General features: G+C 34.9%; 1 protein-coding gene across 16 annotated transcripts in view; it reads left to right on the top strand.

Annotated features, from left to right (window-relative positions):
* Window positions 1–25,835, top strand: part of PDLIM5 (PDZ and LIM domain 5) — a 221,993-nt gene that overhangs the window by 107,787 nt on the left and 88,371 nt on the right. For 4 of the 16 annotated variants that reach the window (XM_058721881.1, XM_058721879.1, XM_058721889.1 and 1 more), the window contains exons 4-9: window positions 14,092–14,134; window positions 15,720–16,138; window positions 22,580–22,594; window positions 24,981–24,998; window positions 25,257–25,429; window positions 25,787–25,823. In XM_058721881.1, coding sequence (XP_058577864.1) covers window positions 14,092–14,134; window positions 15,720–16,138; window positions 22,580–22,594; window positions 24,981–24,998; window positions 25,257–25,429; window positions 25,787–25,823 — 705 coding nt within the window. Of the gene's footprint in view, window positions 1–14,091; window positions 14,135–15,719; window positions 16,139–19,089; window positions 19,107–22,579; window positions 22,595–24,980; window positions 24,999–25,256; window positions 25,430–25,786; window positions 25,824–25,835 lie in introns of all 16 variants that reach the window. The other 12 variants (XM_058721892.1, XM_058721887.1, XM_058721886.1 and 9 more) reach the window with 6 other exon arrangements.

Raw genomic sequence — 25,835 nt, 5'->3', positions numbered from 1 at the left:
TTATTTGTCTTCAGAGTTAGGTAGGTATTAGTGTTTGGCTTTTCTAAATTTTTACAAATTATCAAATAGGGAGAATCTCCACCATCTCGTTCAAATTATAGGTCTTGCTAAAGGATATCATGCTTGGAACAATACATATAGTAACCTATGGTCAACGCCTCTGTTCTTCTCAGTGATTGTAATTCTGCCAGAAACAAATTTAGTGAGGTTGAACTTTATAGACATGCCCTAGTCAAAACACTGTGTTAACTATTGTTCTTGTTAGGTCTGTTTATTTTGTTCTTTTGAGGATATTATTAATGCAGTATTTTTCAAAAATTAAAAGTAGTTTGGGGTTCCCGGGTGGCTCAGTTGGTTAAGCGTCCGACTTCAGCTCAGGTCAAGGTCTTGCGGGGCACTAGTTCCAGCCCTGCATCGGGCTGTGTGCTGACAGCTCAGAGCCTGGAGCCTGCTTTGGATTCTGTGTCTCCCTCTCTTTCTGCTCCTCTCCCACTTGCACTCTGTTTCCCTCTCTCTCTCTCTCTCTCTCAAAAATAAATAAATAAATAAATAAATAAATAAATAAATAAATAAATAAACATTGAAAAAATTAAAAATTAAAACTAGTTTAATAGTGTTTAATGAATGGGCTGGTTCAGTTCAGGGAGCTACTATTTGTGTGACTACTGTTATCTAGCCATCATGTTCATTATATGACCTGTCAAGTTTCCAGAACCTTCTGTGTATTCTGCCTTTGAGTCAAGATTAATGTTTATCAAAATGAGGCTTATTATGCATTTAGTTCCTTGAGTCAGGACCAGCATCTCCCTTGCCTCCCTTTTCTGTTTTATAAATGAAACGGACTAGAACAGACTATGTTTTAATGAATTGCACATGAGAATATGTTTTGTTGACTCATATTTGTACTAGGTAGATCATGATATAAAATATATTTCTGACTGTATATTATGATTAAAAAGTTTGACAACAGCGGTCTACACCACTGCTACTCACTTGGCAGTCCTTGGACACTGGTGCCAGTGTTCACTCTTCGTTCCCGGTCTGCAGTGAGAGAGGTATTGAAATTGAGAATAAGCATTTAGAAATTTTTGAAGCAGTTTGACATTTGATCAGTGGGTTTGTCCCATGGAAAGGTGTAGACCAGCTTCGGGGTTACTGAACCTGTATAATAGTCAGCATACACTGTGAGTTGTGTACTGTTATGAAGCAATATTCGAGGGTCATTTTCTAATGTATTAGATTCAAACAGTGGAGGAGGGAATTCCCTCAGGATAAGAAGCTTGCTTTTTGGTAAAATAGGTAGAATGTGTTGCTACTTTGCTATAGTTCCAGATTTTCTTCCTTTGATCAAGCCCCACATCGTTGACAGTGTGGAGCCTGCTTGGGATTCTCTCTCTCCCTGTTTCTCTGCCCCTCTCCCTCTCACCTCTCAAAAATGAATAAGTAAACTTAAAAAAAATAATAATAATACTTTGTTAACAGTGGGAAGCTTTGGAATTCTAATTTAGCCTGTTTTTACAACAAAATCCATTAAATTAATCAGAAATTTAAGCAATACTATTTTATTTTACAAAACAAAATTCAGTGTCTGTAAACAAAATAGTTTCTTAATAAATAAAGGAAAGATTGAATATATTTCAGTCCTTTCAATATGATAGTATAAATGTGAAGTTAATCACAAATAATATAAGAACTTTAAAGAAATGAACAAATATTTTAATGTTTGCTGGCTTTAAATTTTCCTTTTTTAGATTTAGGTATTATTATTATATTGAATACTTTGAACTAATTTAATGAGATTCAGTGATGAGGATGTTGGACAAGATTCTACTACTGAACTGATAATGATAAATGTGAAATTAGGGTATGATTTTAAAGTAAACAAGGATAGACCTGATTTATCTATGGCTAAAATAGCCACAGTTGATCATTAATTTTTAAATTCCTGGACTCTGAGTAACTACATCCAGATTTTTGAAAGACCTAAACACACCCCAAATTATTTTTTGAGAGTTAAACAAATGGAAAAACCTAAGTTGAGACTCTAAAGAATGAAAAGTTTTCATTCCTGTGCTTTCCACAAGACAGCCGACTGACTTTGTTTTCCTAATAAGGCTATGCTAAATACTGGAATGCTTGTCCTCTTGAATTTTATTGAAATACCTAAAAATACCCACTTTACAAAAAAGGTTGCAATCTAGTGTGTTTAGCCTAGACAAAAATAGAAAAAGAGATGTATCTGGAAAAAGTGGCAAAATTGTGCCTCCAATATTCATTCGTATAGGACAGAGCGCATACAAATGTGAACTTCAAAGAGCATTCATTATGTCACACTTTGGATGTATGAAGAACAAATTAGGTATCTTGCTGTTTTCCATTTGTACTTGGTTTGTCTTGATAGATTTAAGATTTGGGGCAAGATTTAGTCCCCCTCTCTTCCCTTCTTCTGTAGTTAGTAAGTAGGCTTATACAGGCTAATTTTTTGCTTAACACTGTATTTAGACTTAATCTTTAATTTCAGATTTGGATTAAACTTTCTTACAAAATAAAGTGCTATGTTTAGGAATCCTTTTCCATCTCACTTAGAGGAGTAGAAGACCAGGTCCTTATATTGGCATAAAGTAGCCTATGTGCTCTGGTTCCCAGTTCTCTCTCTCTCTGGCTGTGCCTCTACCACCCTCCCTGCTGTTCTAGCCCCATTCTAGCCTCACTGGCACATTCCTGCCTATGAGACGTTACGCTTGCTATTTGCTTGGTCTGGAGTTCTCTACTTCAGGTCTCTGCTCAGATTTCATCTTATTGTAGAGGCCTTCTCTGCCGTCTCTATATAAAATGACATATCCCTGTCCCTGTCTTGCTTTACTAGACTCCATTGCACTCATTACTGTGTGGACATACTTGTTTCATTTTATTCTGCCTCTCCCAAGTAGACAGTAAGCTCCCTTGCAATAGATAGTTTGTTTTATTCATTACTGTTTCCCCACCTCCTACAATAGTCGCCTGTGTTACAAGCTCAATGAATATTTGTGGAATTAATAAGTTAATGAAATAAATTAATTTAAGGAAATTATAACACAGGTACTGCCCTTGAACTTGAAGTGGCATTGCGTATAAGACATATTGGTCAGGAATGAGAAGGTGCTTAAAATAATTTATGATAGGGGCACCTGGGTGGCTCAGTCGGTTAAGCGTCCAACTTCAGCTCAGGTCATGATCTCACACTTCGTGAGTTCGAGACCCGCGTCGGGCTCTGTGCTGGCAGCTCAGAGCCTGGAGCCTGCTTCAGATTCTGTGTCTCCCTCTCTCTCTGCCCCTCCCCTGCTCATGCTCTGTCTCTCTCTGTCTCAAAAAAATAAATAAATAAATAAATAAATAATAATAATTTATGGTAATATAGAAGCCCATACTAAAAACAAATCTGGTGGTTAATGGGAAATAGATTCTGACCATAACATAAAGGGGTGTGTGTGTGTGTGTGTGTGTGTGTGTGTGTTTATTAAAAAATAGCAGCTGATTCAAAAAGAATTGAACACTATCAAAAATGTATTATTCAGTGACTAGTTATATTTGTAGGTATATTTATGTATGTAGATATATATTCAGTAACTAGGTATATATGATATATAGCCAAAACCTAATTGAACCATCATGGTTATTTTTGTAATCTTACATGCTCACTATAACCACTGTATATCAAAGGCATACATCAGATCTGTAGTCTGATTCATTATTGGTAGCATATCACCATTGATAGTTGTAATGGGGACCATGATGCCTGTTCCTTTATTTTCTTAAGATGGGTGAAGAAGAGGAGATAGAAACACGCGGTTCTTGACATACCCACAGGAAGATCTTGTGATGTGGTATATCGGGATCTACATGGCCACTAACTTCAGAAGCTGGTTGCAATTTTGAGCAGAACACCCAGTTTAGCACCATAGATAATGTTCATTAAGGAGCCTCCAGCTCCATCCTGCTGGAAAATGAGGTTATTAGAAAATTTATTTTGCTATGGGGAAAAATACTTCTCTTCTCTGGAAAAATATGGAAGAATTGTTTGAAGGCTCCATAATATTCTTAAAAGGCAGAGGGTTGGAATTGCTTTTAAAACATATAGAGAACTTGGGTTCAAATCTTGGTTCTGCCATTTTGAAATTTAAATTGTGGCCAAATTATTTAACTCCTTTGAGCTTCTGTTTCCTATATTTAAAGTGAGAACAATATTAGTCTCTCAGGAAGAGTAGGTGAGATAATTCAATAGGCCAAATGAAATTGTTGGCATTTGTTGGTACTCAACAAGTGATACTTTTTCATCCATCTAGTTTGTTGTTGTTTTCTCTTGAAGCTTATCCTGGTAGATAATTTGGTTTGAGTATAACAGTATGTAATAAGAAACAATAATTTCTAGAGCTGTAGGATCAAATCTTCTATATAAGGAGTAGAAAAGTACTACGTGTCACTGCTGAGTTTGTGTGAATCACAGAGGTGTGTTATAGTCATGACCTCATTTTATCCTCAAAACAGTTCCTCAGCAGAAGGAACAAAGAAACTGTAGAGTAGCTAGTTTATTTTTTGGTAGACTTGCAACCTTCATTTAGCTATTTCTCTGTTTCTAAGAGAATTCCTCTATCAATGAAGAGCTTGATGAGAGAAAGACTGAATGTGAAAAGCAGGCTCTGTCTGTCTTTTTAGGGCTCTAAGCTTTTCTAAACGGAAGAAGAAAGTAAGTAAACATTAGGTTTATGAATTGTGCCTGCTTTTATACTACTTTTATTCTATTCTCTAGTATCTGATACTTACCAGGGTTTTCGTGAAGCAGTTAGTTTTCTATGCATTTTGAGAAGTCTTTGAAAATCCAGTTATGCATATATTTTGTTACTGATGCCTATTTTCCTAATACAAATGTTAACTGCATTTGTTATTCAAAGATATTTTAATAGTAGTATTGAAAGAGCCAGAAAAATGTGGGTGTATAAATGGAACTCCTAAATTTTCAAAGGCAGATTATTTACTTTGCAAATCCTATTATTTTTATATTAGCAGTGAAGTACTGTGTTGATAAAAATACATTTTTTCCTCCTGATTGGAGCTGGAGGAGAAGATATTTTAAATACAAGTGATTAACATTATGCCGAAAGAAAGATATAAACATTTTAGGTTTTCAGAGAATGCAACTCTGTTATCAATTGGTTGTTTACATCAGTCCGGAAAGTATTACCATCCATGCCTGATATCAGAAGGAAAGTATAGAGTTTTGTGGACAAGAGTGGGAAAGAAAGAAATTGACTTTTCAGCTTCTCTTACAGAATGTATGGTGTATCCTTTTTCCTTGCTGTTTTAGAATTTTTTAAAAATTGTATTACTAATAGTTTCATTTAGTAGAATATGTAGAAGAAGATGAGAGAGGTTTTTTTAAATTTTTTTATTAAAAAAATTTTTTTAATGTTTATTTTTGAGAGAAAAGAGAGAAGACAAGAGTGCAAGCAGGGAGGGGAAGAGAGAGAGGGAGATGTAGAGTCTGAAGCAGGCTCCAGGCTCAGTTGTCAGCACAGAGCCCAGTGCGGGCTTGAACTCACCAACGGTGAGATCATGACCTGAAAACCAAGGTAAGATGCTTAACTGACTGAGCCACTTGGGCGCCCTTGTTTTGTTTTTTAAAGTAGGCTCCATGTTGGGGCGCCTGTTTGGCTCAGATCATGATCTGGCAGTTCGTGAGTTAGAGCCCCGCGTCATGCTCTGTGCTGACAGCTCAGAGCCTGGAGCCTGCTTCAGATTCTGTGTCTCCCTCTCTCTGCCCCTTCCCTGCTCATGCTCTGTCTCTCTCTGTCTCTCAAAGATGAATAAACGTTAAAAAAAAAAAAAAAATTAAAGTAGGCTCTATGCCAATGTGGGGCTTGAACTCACAACACTGAAATCAAGAGTTGTATGTTGTACTGACTGAGTCAGACAGGTGTCCTGAGATAGGTTTTTAGTAGCCTTTATCATGTATTCGCAAATGAATTGAGGGTGCTGAGTAGTGGAGTTGAAAATAGTGCTTAAAATGTCATCTTTAATCAAACAGCATTAACCCTGTCCCTTCACCAAGCTTCAGTATCAGTGCCAGCCATGCGGTGTGAATTGTATTTGAACCGGGTGATTTGGAAGTTTAGATGGGTCATTCGATTACAAGTAATATGAAAGTTTGAGGTAGAGGGGTTACAAGGAATTGACAAGTAGCAACCACAGAAAGACTAATGAGAAGCTAAACTCATTTCTTATACCTGTCAGTGTCTGAACAAATTGTGATTAGGATTATTTTTTTTAAGGCAGCATGATTGTGAGGCTCAGAGTCCAAAAGAGCTGTGGTCATGTAGGATTATTTCCTAGAAAGTTTGTTATAATCAAAACCATTGAAGTGATCTAAACCAGAGGTTGGCCAAGTTTAGCCCCTTGCCCATGCCTGTTTATATGAATAAAATTTTATTGGCACACAGGCACGTTCATTCAGTTATATTTGCATCATCCTTCTTGCTCTGATAACAGAGCTATGTAGTTAAATTTAGTATCAACCATCTAGCACTTTACAGTAAAGTTAGCCATTTCTTAATGGGCAATATAAAATAGATTCTTTATTTAAAACTTCTGTTGAAATAGGGGCGCCTGGGTGGCTCAGTCGGTTGAGCGTCTGACTTCGGCTCAGGTCACGATCTCACAGTTTGTGAGTTCAAGCCCTGCGTCGGGCTCTGTGCTGACAGCTCAGAGCCTGGAGCCTGCCTCAGATTCTGTTTCTCCCTCTCTCTCTGCCCCATCCCCACTCATGCTCTCTCTCTGTCTTAAAAAAGTAAATAAAAACATTAAAAAAAATTTTTAAACTTCTGTTGAAATAGTATTTACACTATAAAAGAATTTTACCTATAATAAGAACATACTATCCCGAACTTTGAAAATTCCTTTTATTTAAACTCGAATGCGTCAGGGCACCTGGGTGGCTCAGACGGTTAAGCATCCGACTTCTGCCCAGGACATGATCTCATAGTTTGTGAGTTTGAGCTCCATGTCAGGCTCTGTGCTGATAGCTCAGAGCCTGGAGACTGCTTCAGATTCTGTGTCTCTGTGTCTGTCTCTCTCTCTCTCTCCCCTTCCCCTGCTTGCACTCTTTCTCTCTCTCAAAAAACAAATATTAAAATAAAAATTTCTCATTAAAAAATAAATACATAAACTCAAAACACATCTAAAATGTTACACAGTCTTTAACAGTCTTTTTGGTAGAATTTATTTTATAAATACTAGTTAGAAAAATGCAGTTTTTAAAAAATGATTCTGAGGTTACTTTGAGTGTGGAAATGAGGTACAATGGACAGACAAAACTTTCCCTGTTAAAAATGTTCTTGTGGAAATAAATGTTGAGTAAAAAAATAAATTTCTTCCATCTAGAATCAAGTAGAATAATGTGAAATTTTGCATTTTTCACTATATGAAACTATCTTGCTATCTGCCTCCTTCATTAGAATGTAGATTCCAGGCAGGGACCTTCTTTGACTTGTTTATCACTATATTCCCAACAACTGGAACAGTGCCTATAGCTTCATAAATATTGATGACTGGACAGATGAAAGTATGGTCTCAAGTGCAAGATGTCAATCAAGTGACATACAAAACTGTCACCAAAACTAGTTATTCAAATTGATCAGTATTCAGTTTGCATTTATGAAGATCTTAATAACATTGAATTTGTGAACTTCAACCATAAAAAATAAACGAAGTCGCCAATGAATGCATACTGTGATGCATACTCACAGCATACTGTGAGAAGAAATATTTGTTAATTCGTTGGCTCCTTCTGGGTGAGATGGATATAATAGAGGAAGGGAAATGTGGACATTGGCATTAATCTTGGCATTAGCAGTCTAAATTATTTAACACTTCTGGACTTTATTTCTGAAACTTAATGTACTGTATGTAAGGCCTTTAATTCAGTATTGAGCTCCTAGTAAGGTCCCAATAAATGTTAACGTAATGTAATGCTTGCTGATGCTGTCATTATTTGTATAGTGGGAAATACTTTATCATTTTAAATTTAGCCTAGTGCTCTCTCCTTTATTGTGTCTTCCAGACCGCAGCCCCGCCCTGCTCCCAAATAGTGTAACCATGTGTCCTTTACTACCTTGCTCCCTCACTCTGTCTTTCTCTGGCTTGGTTTAGAATTGGTTGATGAAAATTTCTTCTCAAACCCCATCTATGACCATCTCAGAAGGATTTTACAACAAAAACCTCATCCTTCCATATGGAAGTAATTATCAAGTGGCAATTGCTTGTTCTGGATTTATCAGAGCCATACCCAGTTTCAAGCCAAACCCAAGCAGAGGGGCTCTAAAGCAATTCCCTTACCTCTGTCTTCCTACCTTCTGCCTCTCACTGTTTAGAATCCGTCCAGCTTTGGGTTCTTTCTTCCTTGCTAGGGGAAGACATGTACTCTGTTAGTTCCCATGGTAAGATAGAGAAGATGCAGGGTGAGAGAGAAATTGGAAGTGAGACTGTATATGAGTGCATGTGAGCACAATCTTTTATATAAGCTAAAAGGTATTATGGTATACTGATACCTAACTTTTTTGTACTTTTATTTATAGAAAATTTAATCTCTATTATTCCCACATCCTTTAGAGAAAAGCACTGATACATTGCCATAAGTGATTTAAATGTTTAAGGTTTGAGTTTGCAATAGAATAGACTGGAAGTACACAATAAAATATGGGGAAATTGTTTAAGGAGACATCTCTCTGCACACTTGAGTGCTCACTTTTTCCCCTCTGGAGTTGCTTTGTTATTGCAAATTGACAACTTTGCAATTAAAGTGATTAATGATGTACCCTAGTGTTTATGGGTCTTGAGGTCAGTGAGCCCAAAGATGGCCATGCTGTGGGAAACTTAGATAGAGCTCATCTCACAGAAGAGGAACTAAAAATCCTCCTGTTTTCGGTATGATTGTTTATGAGTTAAGTATATTAGATATGGTTGAAGGAGTCACCAAGACGTAATGAGTAATGTGAATAATCGTTATCAGTTTAGTTCTGTTGCTTAATTCCTCATTCTTAAATAGCAGTGTGAACATTCATTGGCGACTTCATTAACTCAAAGCACATTATTTTGTAAAGCAATATTAGAACAATGCATTAAATCATTAAAAATATAACTTAAATATAACACTATTCATTGGGTGTACATAACATGCAGTTTTATTTGATGGAAGTAATTATCAAGTGGCAGTTGTTTGTTTTGGATTTATCAGAGCCGCACCCAGTTTCCACACCTTTGAATCTAATCCTTGATAGAGCTATTGCTTATTTATGGCTTTATTTTTCCTATACATTATTGTAACCAGGGCATCACACAATTCTAGTTTCTAACAAAATTCATTGTGTCATAGAATTCCTTTCAACTGTTTGGCCAGAAGTTCTCAAACTGTTTGCAGTGCATTAGAGATTTTTTATTTTGGATACTGCTCTTAAAAAATCAGTCAACTTTCAAAATAGATTGTTATAGCCACACTGATGGCTTTGTTCTCTGAATTCCTTGAGCTGAGGGATAGTACTGGGCCAAGGCACTAGTCTCACCATCATGGCTTACTCCTGTACAGTGGCTTTGCACTAACAGAAGAGAGAACAATAAGCCTATTGTTGAGCCCATGGCACTGAGCCATTGCCAGAATCTCTGCTGGATTGAAGCACACACTCCACCGAAGGCACTTGTGATGATCACTGTGGTCGAAAGGGAGATATATCATCTCACTGCATATTTCCTAGGATTTGAAGAGAAAAAATGTAGGAATGATTTTTAATAATTATACCTCAGTTTTAAAAACTGCTTATGTATTTTATTTAAAAGTCTGTTTAAAATGATTGACTTTTTAAGTAATGTGTGACATTTCTAAAGTAAAACAGCAGATGCTCAGTCTAACGTGTATTTTATTTTTAAGATAGATAACTAAAAATCTTAGTTTTGAGAAATAGTTTTACTTATCATATATGAGGAGTTTCTCAGGGAATATAGGAAATACATATTTCAGCTTGGTGAAGGAAATGGGATTTTCCTCCCTTAAACACTGATTTAAATTATGCTCATAATCTCTGGGTGTCTTATTAATAAAGTTGAAGATAAAGAAGATACTCTGTATGACAAGAGATTTTGGGGATTGTATGGATTATAATGTTTCTTTTTCTTCATTTTAGCTGCTTCTAGGAGACTTAAACATTTCAGACTTACAGAGATTTACTTTCTTTACTGTTTCTTTAAAACAGCATTTCCTAGAGGGTTTTTCCACTAACTCCAGTCTTGAGAAAGTTTTCCTAAATAAATGAGTATTCTAAATAGATTAGTATGCCATGGTTCAAAGGGATAGATGAACAACAATCTGCAATGTTTTCTTTTTAAGGTATTTAAATGCTCTGAAGGGGCGCCTGGGTGGCTCAGTCGGTTAAGTGTCTGACTTCAGCTCAGGTCGTGAATCTCACGGTCTGTGAGTTTGAGCCCCGCATCAGGCTCTGTGCTGACAGCTCAGAGCCTGGAGCCTGCTTCAGATTCTCTCTCTCTCTCTCTCTCTCTCTCTCTCTCTCTCTCTCTCTCTCTGTCTCTCTCTTTCTCTGCCTGTCCCCAACTCATACCCTCTCTCTCAAATTTTTTAAAGGCTCTGAGAAGTTCTGTGGCTAACACAATTATGTAACTTTAAGTTTTCCAGATATCTTTAGTAACAGAAACTCTTTCTTGTTCTGTGTTTTGAAAAGTACCTTTCTGTGAAACATACTTTGAGAAATAGTCTTACTTGTCATAGAATGTACATACAAAACACACACGAGAGAAAAAAACAAATAGAGCCGCTACTAAAATGTTAAGTCTGTTTCCATCTACTTTTTTCCATGCACTGACCATTCTGGATATGTTCTTTTATATCTTCCTTTTATCACTTAACATCATGAAATTAGCATGTTATCATGCAATTCAGGATTCTTTCAAAGAATGATTTTAATCATTGCATGTTTCATCATATGGTTATATTGCAGTTAACCATTTCCTCGTTGTTATTTAATCAGTTGTTTCCAATTTTTCATTATTATAAGTTAAGCTGTAGGGAATTAATATCTTTATACATAAAATCTTTTACATACTTCAGATTATTTCCTTATGATAGATTCCCAGAAATTGACTATTATTGTTTCAAAGGGCATGAGTGGTCTTCAAGGCTTTTTATAAATAAACACCGAATTATTTTTCAAGAGAGCTTTAATAGTGTATAGTTCTCCCAGCAACATGTATTCTCACAAACATGATGTATTAACATTTAAAAAAAAATCTCAGCACATCTGAGAGCAAAAGATGGTATATGTTTATTTTTTTATTTTGTAATAATTTGTAAAGTTTGATTTTTTAAAGTAGTACTAATGCTGTTCATTAATTTTGCAGATTTCATTTGTCGTGTATTCTAATTTCTCACACCACAACAGTTTTAGTGTCATGAATATGTAATTACACTTAAATACATTAAATAAATATACTTAAACATTTATATATAAATTAAAAATATATAAAATTATATAAAATTTGTCATGTGATTGAGTAACTTTAAGGAAATATACAGTTTCGATGATTTTATGATTCATTTGAGGTTATTTATATATATAAAAACCCATGAAGCTAATTTCTATTGGATCTAGTATCAACTATTTGACATTTCATTATGAGTAAGTCTGTTTTTTATTTACAAAATTATATTTGTGCTTTTAATGTGTAATGGACTCAATTTCAGAATTTTGAGGGTGTGTTGTCCATTTTTTTTCTGACTGCTTGTCTTAGTTTGGGTCATTGCACTTGTGAGACTTTATCAGAAAGCAAGCAGGGCAGACATTCAAGTTTCAGATTTTAAGCTCTATTGTGAATACAAGATTTCAAGCAGTATTTTTTTAGAACCTTCAGTCCACTAAGTATTTTAGGACTCATTATTATTCTGTGCTTTCTCAACAAAAAAGAGGTTGGACTCCAAAATTAATGAAAACTAGCCATTCTGAGATTCTTGTTGTTATTGCTAACATTGGTTAAGAAGTAACACCTAGAAAAGACTGAGAGGTTTGTTTTCATAGACATAGGGTATATGTATTTTATTCTGTTTGGAAACTTGGTGACTGTTAAACATCATGTTCTTTTCTATAAATTGTTATTAGATTGCTAATAGTTTCATGCACCTTTAAGTGTCCAGATGAAAAAGGAAACCATCCAATTATGGCAAGCTTCCAATAATATCTTGGGTGGTTTTAATAAGTAGATCCTTTGTGATTACATCTTATTGTGAAATTTCAATGAAAGGAAGATTCCACTGTTCTGTACTTGAACTTGTTTCCTTTGCTTATTATAACAGCCCTATAAGCTAAAAGAAATTTGAGAATCTATTTGAGAGTACACATGGAAAGTTATGCAACTTCACAGAGTATAATTCTATATTGTAGTAATCGAGTGTTAGCATCCATTGTAGCCTCATTAGGTTAGCCAATTTTTCAGTCAGTGCTTGCCCTAACTAATCAAATTAGTTGTTCTTGGAAAATTCAGTTTCTGCTAAAAAATGTTGATTGGAGTTCATTATTAGGTTATAGTCATAGAGATCAAATATCCTGTGCTAGCTTCTTTTATCAGTTACCTGTTACCTCTGTAAGTAAAACAGCCTCATGGTTTGTAGCTTAAAATTGTTGTCACTTATTTACTTACTATGGTTACATTTCTTGAATTTTGTACTTGATATCTTATCTATAGTCTTGTATTATAAGAAGAGTCACATTGCTTCTGGCATTATTAAACATAATATGTACTTTAAGACTGGGTAAATGGGGCGCCTGGGAGGCTCAGTCGGTTAAGCGTCCGACTTTGGCTCAGGTCATGGTCTCACGGTCTGTGAGTTCAAGCCCTGGGTCAGGCTCTGTGCTGACTGCTCAGAGCCTGGAGCCTGTTTCAGATTCTGTGTCTCCCTCTCTCTCTGACCCTCCCCCATTCATGCTCTGTCTCTCTCTGTCTCAAAAATAAATAAACGTTAAAAAAAAAAAAAGACTGGGTAAATAGCCTTTAAGTTATTAGCTTTCCCGATCATTTAGTTATCCTTGACTACAACTTGTATATTGCAATATATAATAAGTATATATAAGTTCTATCCTATATAATTTACTTACTGTAAACTTTGAAATACCTCATCTGAAAAATGGGGATAATGATAGTTGCTACTTTGGTTAATTTGTCATGATTATATGAGATAATTGTTCTAAGTCAATTATTGTTACTGTTAGTCCGTGCTAATCAAAATGACAATAATAATACAAAAAAGCATATATCGAAAATAGTTCATTTGAATTTTGAAGTAGGTTCTATGCATGGATTTTTGTTCTTCTTTCCTTGTTCTCTCCTTTTCACACTCATTACTGATGACCTGTTACATGCCAGGCACAGTGCTGATATAGACACACAAATGGGGGATGGTCATTTCTTCACTGAAATTATAGCCTAATGGAAGAACTTACAGTTTAGTTTTAGTGTATCAAATATTAACTTGCATAAACACGTAAGAATATAAATACAAAATAAATACTCATTTGGTGACCGAGTTCAACCAGAATTTATTCAGTATCTTCGTAGAGACCCGATATCCTGTGGACGTATTCATGGATGTTAGGTAGGAGAAAAGGCAGGTACTATTGGAGACAGAGGTTCAGATAAGGTATTTCAACTTCCCAGGGATGAGAAAGTCATGTTTATTATACTTTTCCCTTTTGGGTGGGGAATAACCTTACTTGAAAGCTTAAACACGGATGCATTAGGAAACATGATTGGTGTTTGTCTTTCCTCATTTGAGTAAGTAGAGAACTAACGAATGCTTAGTGTTTAAGGATGTTGGTACTTGCAGCATTTTGAGTTACATGAGTTAATTAATTAGTAGATTATGAATAGTCAAGATTATGAATTATGAAGCTATAAATTCTGATGGTATGTTAAGGTATATACTAATAAAAATTCCATTAACTAGATGTTTGCAAAAATTTATGTGGTTTTTTTTTTCCCTTTTTCTTTCTTTTTTTTTCTCTTCAGGGCCTCTGCTACACCCAAGCCTGAGCCAGTCCCCGTTCAAAAGGTATGTTTCTCATCTAATATCGCTAGGTACCACTTGATAGTCCTTCCTGGATCACTGTTATTTCCATTTCCTGTCTCAGGCCATAGTGACAATTTATAGTTTCAGTATAATTTTCCTCACAGTTCTTTTCCTTTAAAGATTTGGGGGCGGAGGGATGGAAATCAACACATAATTAGAGTCTGTAATTGTACCTATATTATTAAAGCATGATTTCCAGGGCCATATATTATCAGTAACTTATGTTCACATTTCTTACATCCACGTTCACTTTTAATTTGCCTATCTTAAGTCACATAATTTAAAGAAAGTAAATGTATACTGAAAATCAGTATCACAAGTCTTTAATAACATTTTATTAGTAATATTAATAGATTTTTAATTGCATTTTTAGAGTATTTTGGATTAGGTTATTGGCAAGTACCTTTTTTCTCTCATATATATCCTCAAAATGTCCCAAACCATTATTCGCATACAGCTGGTTTATACTTTTGGGGGGTTTTCCCCTTTATTTCACTTGTCCTTTTTATTGAATTCTTTATATTGATGTGCTGAGACATTAAGTTACTTTCCCCCCTCAATTAGCTTTATTATTTCTAAAAGATTAATTTAGATTATTACTTATTTTTTTTAAATATAATAGAGCCACATTGTAAGTTTTTTAAAAAATTGATTGTTTTTTCTTTTGGGATGGTAGGATGAGTAGGTATTTATTTATGAATGTCATAGAAACTTAACTTGTTTTTTTTTTTTTTTTTAACTTTACACTTTCTTTGGAATAGGGATTTGCAAATACAAATTAACATTTTGGGAGGAATTGACCTTTCTTAGTAGTTAATTTTTCTTTGAGAAACGGCAATGAAGAAACATCTAAGATCATTTTTTTCCTCATGTAACTATTAACTATTTATTTTGGAAAAGGGAAAGAATTTTATTCTATCTCCAAATAATATCTCAAAACATTCCAGAGAGAGAAACAGGTGGATTGTTGACATTTTTCTTTTAAGTAATATATTCATTCACAATGATTCATCAGAATGTGCACATTTCTGAGTTAGATGAAAATGGTCTTTGTTCTTCCATTTTAGCATACTTAAAAAATTGAACACTTAAAAATGTGCTGCAGTTTCCTCATGAGTCAAAAATCTATACTCTGGAGAGTGAACATTTTTAAAAGATGAAATTATAATTAAGACTCTGGATATTTTAAAATAAATGTTTCCTTTGGCAATATTTTGTTTATTGTAGGGTATTTAAATTTTTTCCTTTTGGAAAATTTAAAGTGTATATTGACACGTATGATGACGTGTTTAGTCTTTTTGATAGTGTCCTGCTCTGAGTTCCTAAATATTTTGAAACTTATTTCATTTTTATAAAAAATATACTCATTGTGTGCATCATGTTATGCATGTTGGGACCAGTTGGCATGCATGTTATGCTCATTGTTTTTATCTAGAAACATGTAAAGTTTGGGCTGCTAACACGATTGTGTTTGTCTTTTTAAAAACCAGCTGTGTGTTCTTTTCAGTGAATCTATCTTGCATGTATATGGTGTGTTTTTGTGTGTGTTTATTTTTATTTCACATAGGGAGAACCTAAAGAAGTAGTTAAACCTGTGCCCATTCCATCTCCTGCTGTGTCCAAAGTCACTTCCACAACCAACACGGCCTACAATAAGGCACCACGACCCTTTGGTTCTGTGTCTTCACCAAAAGTCACATCCATCCCGTCACCATCGTCTGCCTTCACCCCACCCCATGCGACCACTTCATCACACGCTTCCCCTCCACCCGTGGCTGCTGTCACTCCTCCCTCATTCGCTGCATCTGGACTGCATGCTAATGCCAATCTTAGTGCTGACCAGCATTCGTCTGCACTGAGCGCTGGTAAACCTGCAGTTAATGTCCCACGGCAGCCCACAGTCACCAGCGTGTGTTCCGAGACTGCTCAGGAGCTAGCAGAGGGGCAGAGAAGAGGATCCCAGGGTGACAGTAAACAGCAAAATGGGTAGGTGGCCAAGGGTGCTTTCTGCTCTTATCCAAACTCTTCTTTCAGGCAGTTTCCAGGAAATAATCTATATCCCCCCGCCCCCAATCAGCTGTTCTTTGAAGGAACGGAGATGAAGTTTCATTTGCTTCATTAACATGTAGCTTTATATTATATATGTACAGCACTTTCTGCAAGGCAATTATAGGTTAACCAAAACCTAAATATGCATTTTGATATGTTATGAACCATGTAACATGCTCTGTAACTCTTTCTCCAAGTCCTGGCATAACAAGGAGCAGCTGGCACTTATAATGCAAGGCAGAGCTTGAATCTTTCTTTCTCAATTTTTCCGTCCTTTATTAGTCACCAAAAGTTTAAACAGACTGGTTAAAGTTGTGTCAGCTTATGTATCTCACCCTAAGGAGAGAGGAAGTGAGGAGTTTGAAAAGCTTTTTTTCTTGGGAAGTAGTCTTAAGACAGAAAACAAATTTAGTTTTGACTCATGTCTATGTATGATGCATTAGCTTAGGTCGGATAGCCAGCAACATTCTTTTCAGATAAGCTTAGACTAGAATTTAGTCTGTAAAAGCAAACAGTAATGGTAGAACAATAACATCAAAGGATGCATCACAAACATCAGAAGCAAAGTAGGGAATATTTTCATTGTAAAGGTTTTTCTAAAATGAATGGATTTACAGAAGTGGGTACTAAACTAAATACATAATGTCAGTGGAAGTTTTAAAAATTCCATTCCTTCTGATTTTTCCCTTTTTGAGGTAGTTTTTAAAAGATTGAAGTCCATTTTCAGCAGCCTCCATTTCTAGATGGTCATTTTAGTCTTTTTGGAATTCATTGACCATACTTGAAGCCAAAGTCATTTGTGTAAAATCATTTTGATCAGATTTATTGTGACAAAAACGTGCTTTAAAAGGGAAATCATCTGCATGCATGATGGTTTTTACCAATGCCAGTTCCCAGGGAAGTATAATTAAAATAATTGCGTGGATAGGTCCTTTCTGAGGTAATCCCTTCCGAATGTTAATTCGTGTAATGAAGGGGCTGTGCTGTCTGTAGCACTGCTGCCATGGCAACCTTGGGGCTTTGAAATGGAAGGTGGCAGATCTCCAAGGCTGCTGCTGAGAGAAAGAGCAGGAGGTCTGGAAGAACAGCTACTGGTCCCAACATACGGTTTTGTGGTTGTGGGTGGCTTTTTAAAGTTTTGACATACATATGAGTAAAACTAGGGTCCTTCAAAGCAAGTTATTTCTTCTTTTATTTGAGGAAAAGAAATAGTACGTAGTGTTGGGTTGTATTTTTTTTTTTTTTTTTGTATGTCTCTTTTCAGACAGCAGATTTTAATCAGAGTAGATATTCTGGAAAGAAAGATGCAGCCTGTCAAATTGTTGGCCCCATAGAAAACTCAGGGCAGAAGTTTGCTATGTTGATGAAATTCCAGTTTCAGTATATAAAAGTCCCCTGGAAGAAGTGTCTGAACAAACATTTTCTCCTTACTAACATATCTTGAAATTTTATAAGATAGTCTTCTGAATGGAAACTTGTAGAGGTAAAAGTAAATTGAGGTTATGGAAGTGGGTACTTCATTTAAAACATGGAACTATGAATATGAAGCTTAAAGTTTTGTTTTATAACTACAGCTTGGATGATTAAACTTAAAATGATTTATAGCTTATTATTTTCAAAATGAAACTGTAGACAGTAGTGTAGTCGTAGGGCCTCGGGGATGGCTTTTTAATCAATGGACATGTGATTGCCGAGCCTGTGCCTGTGTCTAGGTCTGTGCAAGATTCAGGAGAAAAGGGGTTATCACATATTTGGCATCATTAGCAAGCAAGTTACAGCTTTGTGTTTGCAAACTGGGTATATTTTAAAACAGCTCGATTTCAAATGACCAGATGTTGGACAATGAAAACTGGATCACCTGAAAACAGAGTGCCTGTGGTGTCTGTGAAATTCTACGACACATTTGCCGTGCCGTTTCTCTCACTACATTTAGATTAGAGAAATCAAAAAAATAGATCAGACACTTTACTAGTCAATGATGAGTCATTTTGCAGAGGTGCGTTGACGAGTGCATTTCCTTCATCAGGAATCAAACTGTTTTTTCTGAAATCATTGTCAGACTATTTAGTAATTATGTGATTAGTAATTTTTTCATGTTTTTATAATATTACAAAAGGTATGCAAAAAACCCTTTCAAAGTTGAGAGTTGTTACTTTTTTTATTAATTACTTTTTATTTTAAAAATAATACATTACAGGAACCAAAAATTTAAAGAGTTCAGAAGGGTATAAAGCTAAATTTGTAAGTTGTCTTTTTCCTCAAAGCAGAAAGATTATTAGTCCTTAAGTGATTTAAAGTAACTGGCTCATATGCCAATTTGATAGGCATCTCACCCAAATTTATATAGGATTAGTAAACATAAGACACAAAAAGAGTATGTCTTCATTATGCATTATTACTGAGAAATAGTTATTCATTGTAAAGTATGAGGTCTATAATTATGCTGATAGTTTTAGAATATTTCTTAACAATACTATGTAAGTATTCTTGTTCCTTCTTATAGATAATAATGAACAGGGCCCTTTAGGAAATTTTTAATCTTTCTTCTACATATACAAATTACTGGTCTTGCTATTTTCCTAACTCCTTTCCCCACTTACTCTACTTAGAGCAAAATGGGACTTTATATTCCACAGCAGAAGGAAAGCTATTTTGCATCAAGCAATTTAAGTAATTTACCTTTTCGCTTTCCATGTGCCCTTGCATTATAATGTGCCACTGCTTTAACGAGGTAAGTCTTTCATGTATCCTTTATTAATTTCAATTTTGTTGGACTGCAATCAATTTCTTCTAACAGTTCCAATGTGTTATTTTGAAGAACTTGGCCTTGGAAGATACAAAATATAATGGTACGGTAGTAATATTTTTAAATGCTTTTCTCTTTACAGAAAACACAAGTGACAAAGTTAGTATCCACATTACTGGAGAGGAAATATGGTGATTTATATATGAGTAAATAGCATGAATGTGTCTGATTTTTGCAAAATTGACTTACATTTTGCAAAATAGCTGTCATTTAGAAGAACCATATTTAGTGTTTTCAATAAGTTTGGTTTGCATCGCTATGTTGTAGTGAATTGCTTTATGGTAAAAAGTAGTCGTGTTTAACTTTTGTCATAAAATATATGTGGGGTTTGCTGTGTAGTGGTTTACAAGAGATAATGCTTGGGGAATGTAATTTGTGTGGGTTGAGACTATTAGAAGATAAAGAGAAAGATACAAGAGAAATCATAAACAGATGTACCACCAGTGAATAGCATATATAAAACTGAGTTGGTTTCCAAATTCATATAACAAACCAGTGTTTCCCAGGTAAAGTCTCTAAGAACCGTTTTTATTTTTTAAACAACGTTGCTGACAGTTTTAGACTTTTCTGTGTACTGTTGTGTGCCACTGCATAATAGAAAGTTTATACATACCTTTGAAATTGGTTAAGAGAGATAGTTACTGACTTATTAAATGTCACAGGTAGTCGATGTAGACATTGGGCATCATGGTGGTATACTTTAAAACCATGCTTTTGTGTCTGTTGGTATTGATGGTAAACTGGCTGGGGATTAATAGCCTTAAAATAGATAAAAATCACATTAGATAAGGACTTAAATTAATTTCGTGTTACGATTATTCTGAGCATGTGCTGAAATTTATCTACGTTGTAGATTAGAATGGGAAATACGGAATATTTAACTATCTTAGACACATTCAAGAGAATTAACAATCAAATTACTAGAACCTTTGTTCCAGTGTGGCTGTGGTCCCACTAATTGAATAATTAGTTCCATAGGAACTAATATACACATAGGAATATAGTGTATCAGCATACTAGTGAAACATCCTCAAACCCTAATTTATTACTTAAATTCTTACACACAAGGATTTTGACTAGTTACTAAATTCCAGTGTAACAAACAATTTGCTTTGTAAAGGGCAAAAACTGGGCCTTGGAGAAATAAATTTAAGCATTTAGGTTAAATATGTAAATTCGTTAATGTATTAGGGATTGTTGTGCACTGTTCTAGGTGTTTCTCAATTCACTACGTGATTTAGTTCAATTTAATTGAATCCTGACAGGTTACTTAATTTTCTCATGTCATGCAGCTTGTAAGTAATTTAAGATTCAAGCCTAGGGTTTTTGAAGCCAGTTTACTGTGCCTTCCTGTGCATCATTTGACTGTGACCCTGGCTTATTTGTTACTTCGAACTGGTGTTTGTTTTTAAATGGGTTGGGACAGTCTGGATGAGTGATATGCCTGACCTACAGTTGGGTTTGATAGTACTTTCTTTTTAAACAAGCAGTTAGGGGATCTACCCCGGCAACAAATCTGTTTGTATGGTTTGCAGAGTGCCTTCAAATATATTAAACATATACCTATAGAAGGAGTCTGAAAGAATGGGAAATTGTTAGTCCATTCCACTGTGGAGGAAAGAGGCTTCTGTAGATTGCACATTGTTCAGGGCACAGGGGAGGTGGGCAGCTTAGCCAGGGTGAGAAGCCTGGTCTTCTCATGGTCACATTGGCACAAAAGCTGTTGCAGTATATGATGGGCCATTCCTCTTGGGCACATTATCTGAAATAAGTGAAAATATTTATTCGACATACACAAATTGGCATCTTTAGGTTGAAACCAGTCAAGTCTATACCTGCCGCAACTCACTACACCATAGAATGTTTCTCTCCCAACTTCATGTTAATATAAAACTTTTCCCCTAAACTTTAAAAGGTTTAAATATATGTCTAAAATTCAGTTCAGGGGAGGTTACTTTGAAAAACTACTTACCTGCTATTTAAAATAGTAACGCAGAGTAAAGTGCTTTGCATTGTGGCTAGAGAAGAGTAAGTATCTGTAAATATTGAGATCAGCTTACCTCTGGCATCCCACCCCTATTCAGTGAAACTCAGCCCTCTGTTGAGTTTATGAAGCTGACTTTGATATATCTGTAGCAAATACAGCTAACTGCCAGTGTTGGTATTAAAACTGGTAGGCAGTTTTTGTCACTATGTTCAAAATGAATTACTAGTTACTCTGACTAAACTTCATGGCAGAAGGATTGATTCAACAGTGTTTTCGAAAACTGTGTAGAGTTTATACTTCAGTCTTCATAATAGAATAGAAATATACTTGTTTTTAATGATTGTATGGTTAATAGGCTGTGTGAATGAATTATGTTTTGAGGTTTTTCTTCTTCAGATGTTATTAATGTAGTGCCTTTACTAGATCATATCAGACATGCCTTTCTGAGCAATAAGTAGGTAACTGATAATACAAAAGTATGGGTTCCTACAAATCTGTTCTGAACTTACTGGGATTTGCTTGTCAGTAAGAGTGGTGGTAATGACAGAGGAGATTATGAAAATTGGGTGATCCAGTATGCTGCCTATATTTTCTATTATAATCACATTTTTATTAAAAAATTTTTTTAATGTTTATATATTTGAGAGAGAGAGAGAGAGAGAGAGGGAGAGAGAGCATGGGCAAGGAAGGGGCAGAGAGAGAGGGAGACAGAGAATCTGAAGGAGGCTCCAGGCTCTGAGCTGTCAGCACAGAGCCTGATGCGGGGCTCAATTTCACGAACAGGGAGATCATGACCTAAGCTGAAGTCAGATGATTAACTGACTGAGCTACCCAGGTGCCCCTATAATCATATTTTTAAAAAATAAGAGAAAACATCAAATAGGCTAGCATATTATTTCTTTATAATACACGATTCAGGATAACTCTTTGGCTTTTAGGTTTTTATTTTAGTTCCAGTTAGTTAACATATAGTGTTATGTTAGTTTCAGGTATAAAATATAGTGATTCTTTTCCTTTTCTTTCTTTCTTTTTTTTTTTTTTTTGGCTTTTTAAGTTTTTATTTTAATCATTCGGGATAATTTTTGTTAGGTTATATTTGCTATTAATATATACTTCATATATTATGTGAGTGGAAAGACTTTCTCTTATTCTGCTCTGATTTTAAGTGATTCTAAAATGTTCTGTTTCTACATATGACATCTAATAATTATTTTATTCTCTGCCTTTTGTTAGGAACATAATAGGAATTTGGATTCCTGCTAAAAAGAATTTATATAAACCTAGAGATATTTTTAAACAGTGGATCTTTCTCTGTTAACAGTGTAACAGAATTTTGACTAACATGTGTTCATTTTTGTCTGTGTTTACATGTTTATTTTGAAGCATGATGTTTGTGTAATATCTTCATGTAAATTAATTGTTTTAAATTTCATTTTTTCCTTTTTGTTTTCTTCTCATCTTTTTTCTTTTCTCTTTCTTTTCTTTTTTTCTTTGCTTCATCTGTGTCTATTTTCCTTTATCCTGGGAACATCAATGTCTTATCTACTCTGTCACATCTTTTTTGTATGTATTACTCCTCCTTCAGTAACCCTGGCACCGTGTAAGTACCTAATCAGTGGTTCCTTTTTGTAATTTTCATCATTGTCTCTCTGTAACTTTCCATCCTGCTTTTAGTTTAATACTACCAGCAAACTTTATTAGTGTCTTTTTGCAAGAATTTTCACATATGTTATAAGGAGCATAGGAAACATGTTTCTCCTGCTAGAGAACTTCATATAAATCAGTGGGTGTGTTTTCCACTTCTTCAGTGGAAAAAACTTAGTAAGCCGAACCTTCAGGGAAATAAGTATTGTAGACAGTGTATGCTGGAGTTAGTGACCTCGTTTGGGCTTTCCTTGTTAATTTTTTTTTTTTTTTAATTTGAATGTAAACTTGCTAATTGTGAATATCTACATTTTGAAATAAATTATTTGCTCTTGATAGTTAAATTTATGTTCTATCCCAAATATATTTTTGAAAATAAAATCGAGATTATTCTCTCCTTTAATCATAGTCATCAGAGTGTAGAGTTTAGAAACTTCGTATCACTTAACACAAGGCCTTAAGCCGTGGTGAATATCAGAGTCTAAGGTGTACCATGCTTCCTGCAAGTATGTCATGGCTAAGAAGTGTTCTTAAGTGGTGTCATTTTATTATTCTTAGTGTACTTATTCTTAGCTTGACACTATTATTTTGTATTTTTATAGACCAAATCTTTTGTAGAAAATAAAAGAGTTTTATACTGGAAACTGGTACCACTTAAGAGTAAACTACATTCACTAACTAATTATAGAGAAGTTTAAACTAAGTTTCATAGCTAAACATAAAATTTTTCACGTAATTGCATGAGATAAAGTGTTGTCTGTTTAGGAAATTATATCTTCCAAATACATTGTGTTTATGAAGTGCTCTTTGCCTATTCTAATTTTTTAAAATTCTGTTTTAAAAAGGATTAGGTTTTGTTTAAAACAAAGTAAACGTAAATTAGTAATTAGTAAAATATTAGATATTTCACTTACAGAATCTTAGAATTCTACCATAAACTATAAATGTTACTGATTTTATGTGTAAATATTATTGATTCTGTTTTTTTATGTAAGCGGATGACCCATAATCTTAGAATATGCATTGCAAATGATGTTTTTACTAATCCTGAAAGAAAACACATTATGTGATCGTTCCTATGCATTAGGTACTTTGGAAAACACTTGACATACACTGTCTACTTATTCATTCCTCAAAACAACTCTTTAAGGATACAATCCCCCTTTCTCAGATGAGTAAAATTGAGATTTAGAGAAGTTAAATGACTTGCACAAAACACACACTAAGTGAAGAATGTAGTGCTTGAAACTATTATCTGTTTCTAAAGCCATTGTTCATATTAATCTTATCATGTTCTTCACTGGGCAGAAATTCTTTCAGTGTACTGAGACAGTTTTGATAGTGTGACTATTCAAATGACAACAGTCAAGTGGCATTCTGACAGTACTGTGATTTTCGAGCAGCGAGTTACACCCAGCAGATGTTGCCACCCACATCTGACACTCTGAGCCCTTTCTCTTCTCAAATCTTAGTCTGCTAGTCGAGACTTGGGCTCCTTTTTCTCTCCTGAAATGACACTCGTAGACTCCAAAGGTTTGCATTTGTCATATTTGGGGGTGGGGGGTGGGTAGAGGAAGAGAACGTAGTGTTCGTTACCTTCAGTAGATCTTAGGTTAGGATGTTAATATATATTATAAATTCCTTAATATTTATGCTTTGTTCATAGAAAAATGAATGTTCTTAACAAACTCAAACTTCTTGAGCCCTGTAGTGTACAAAATCCCTTTCACATTTATTATTTCATTTAATGCTCAGAACAGTGCTACTTTGTATGTGATATTCTTATCTGATAAAGGAAAAAAAATAAGCTCAGTGAGATTCACTTGTCCAAAATCACATATCTAAAAAAGTCACAGAGCCAAGATTTACATCTTGGTGTTTTGATAAATATTTCATTGGTTTCTGATATACTACACTTCTTATTCTCTGTGCTCACCCCGCACACAACTTTATTCAGGATGAGGGTTATCTATACACAGGAATGAGAAAACTGTAGAAAGTAACAGTTCTGACCCTTTTCAAAATTGGAAATTTTGGAATTGCTGTCTTAGCCTGTACTAAACCATTCTTAGTTCCCGGGCCTAGTGAAGATTTTTCATTTAATTTTGTAAAAACCAATACATTTTTTAACCTATTGATATTTAACGGTGGTTGTGAATGAATACAGTCCATATCTGTGTTTTGTTAGGCATAAGATAGATATAAGAACAATACAAGTAATTTCAAAAAAATTTTTAACTACTGTGGACTATTCAGTTCTCATTATTTTCCTTATTTTCTTATTCTTTTCCTTTTCTTTATGCATGGAATCTCTTCTGCTGCCTTCTTCTGTCAATTAAAAGGAAAACTCCACCTAAACGGTAACCCTTCTCTTGAATATTATGTTAACATGTGAATACCTTTTTTTTTTTTTTAACTAGTTAAAGATAAAGCAGGTCTACTCTAGTTTAGAAGGATGCTTTTTTAAGAAAATTGAGGCTGAGTGCACTTGGAAAAGCATAAGATATAAAAAAGAACATTGATATTGAATGTATTAATTACAAATTATTTGGCAGAGGATATTTTATCCTTAACATAATTTAAAAGTGTTTAATTCTTTCTTTCCCTCTTAACCTTAGTCCACCAAGAAAACACATCGTGGAGCGCAATACGGAGTTTTATCACATACCGACTCACAGTGATGCCAGCAAGAAGAGACTGATGGAGGACACTGAAGACTGGCGTCCGAGGACTGGAACAACTCAGTCTCGCTCTTTCCGAATCCTCGCCCAAATCACTGGGACTGAACATCGTAAGTGAATACCTAGGCATTCTGATAGGTGAATGTTCTCTGCCATAGAGAATAGCATTTGGACAGATGGGCAATTATTGGGAAACAGTAATTTTCCTGAGGCAGTTTACACTTAAACTATGCCATGCATAATATGGGTGATGTAAATAAGAAGCCAGCCCAGGAAGGTCACGCTGCAAAGTGTTGCAGTAGTAGCAGCAATGACTATAGTATAGCTGGTGACAGCATGATTGCGAATGTTTTTTAGTGGCTCTGTGCAACTTGACCATTTGGTATTGATGGGTACAGGTAATTGCTTAAATGATTTTTCAAGTTAAAAAAGTAAATTGATATTGGATGTTGCTTATTATATTTCAGTGAAAGAATCGGAAACTGAAAATACAAAGAAGGCAAAGTAAGTTGTCCG

Source organism: Neofelis nebulosa, chromosome 3, assembly GCF_028018385.1.
Source record: "Neofelis nebulosa isolate mNeoNeb1 chromosome 3, mNeoNeb1.pri, whole genome shotgun sequence".
NCBI lineage: Eukaryota > Metazoa > Chordata > Mammalia > Carnivora > Felidae > Neofelis > Neofelis nebulosa.
The sequence above is the reverse complement of the archived record's forward strand: the minus strand, read 5'-3'. Positions and strand labels throughout refer to the sequence as shown.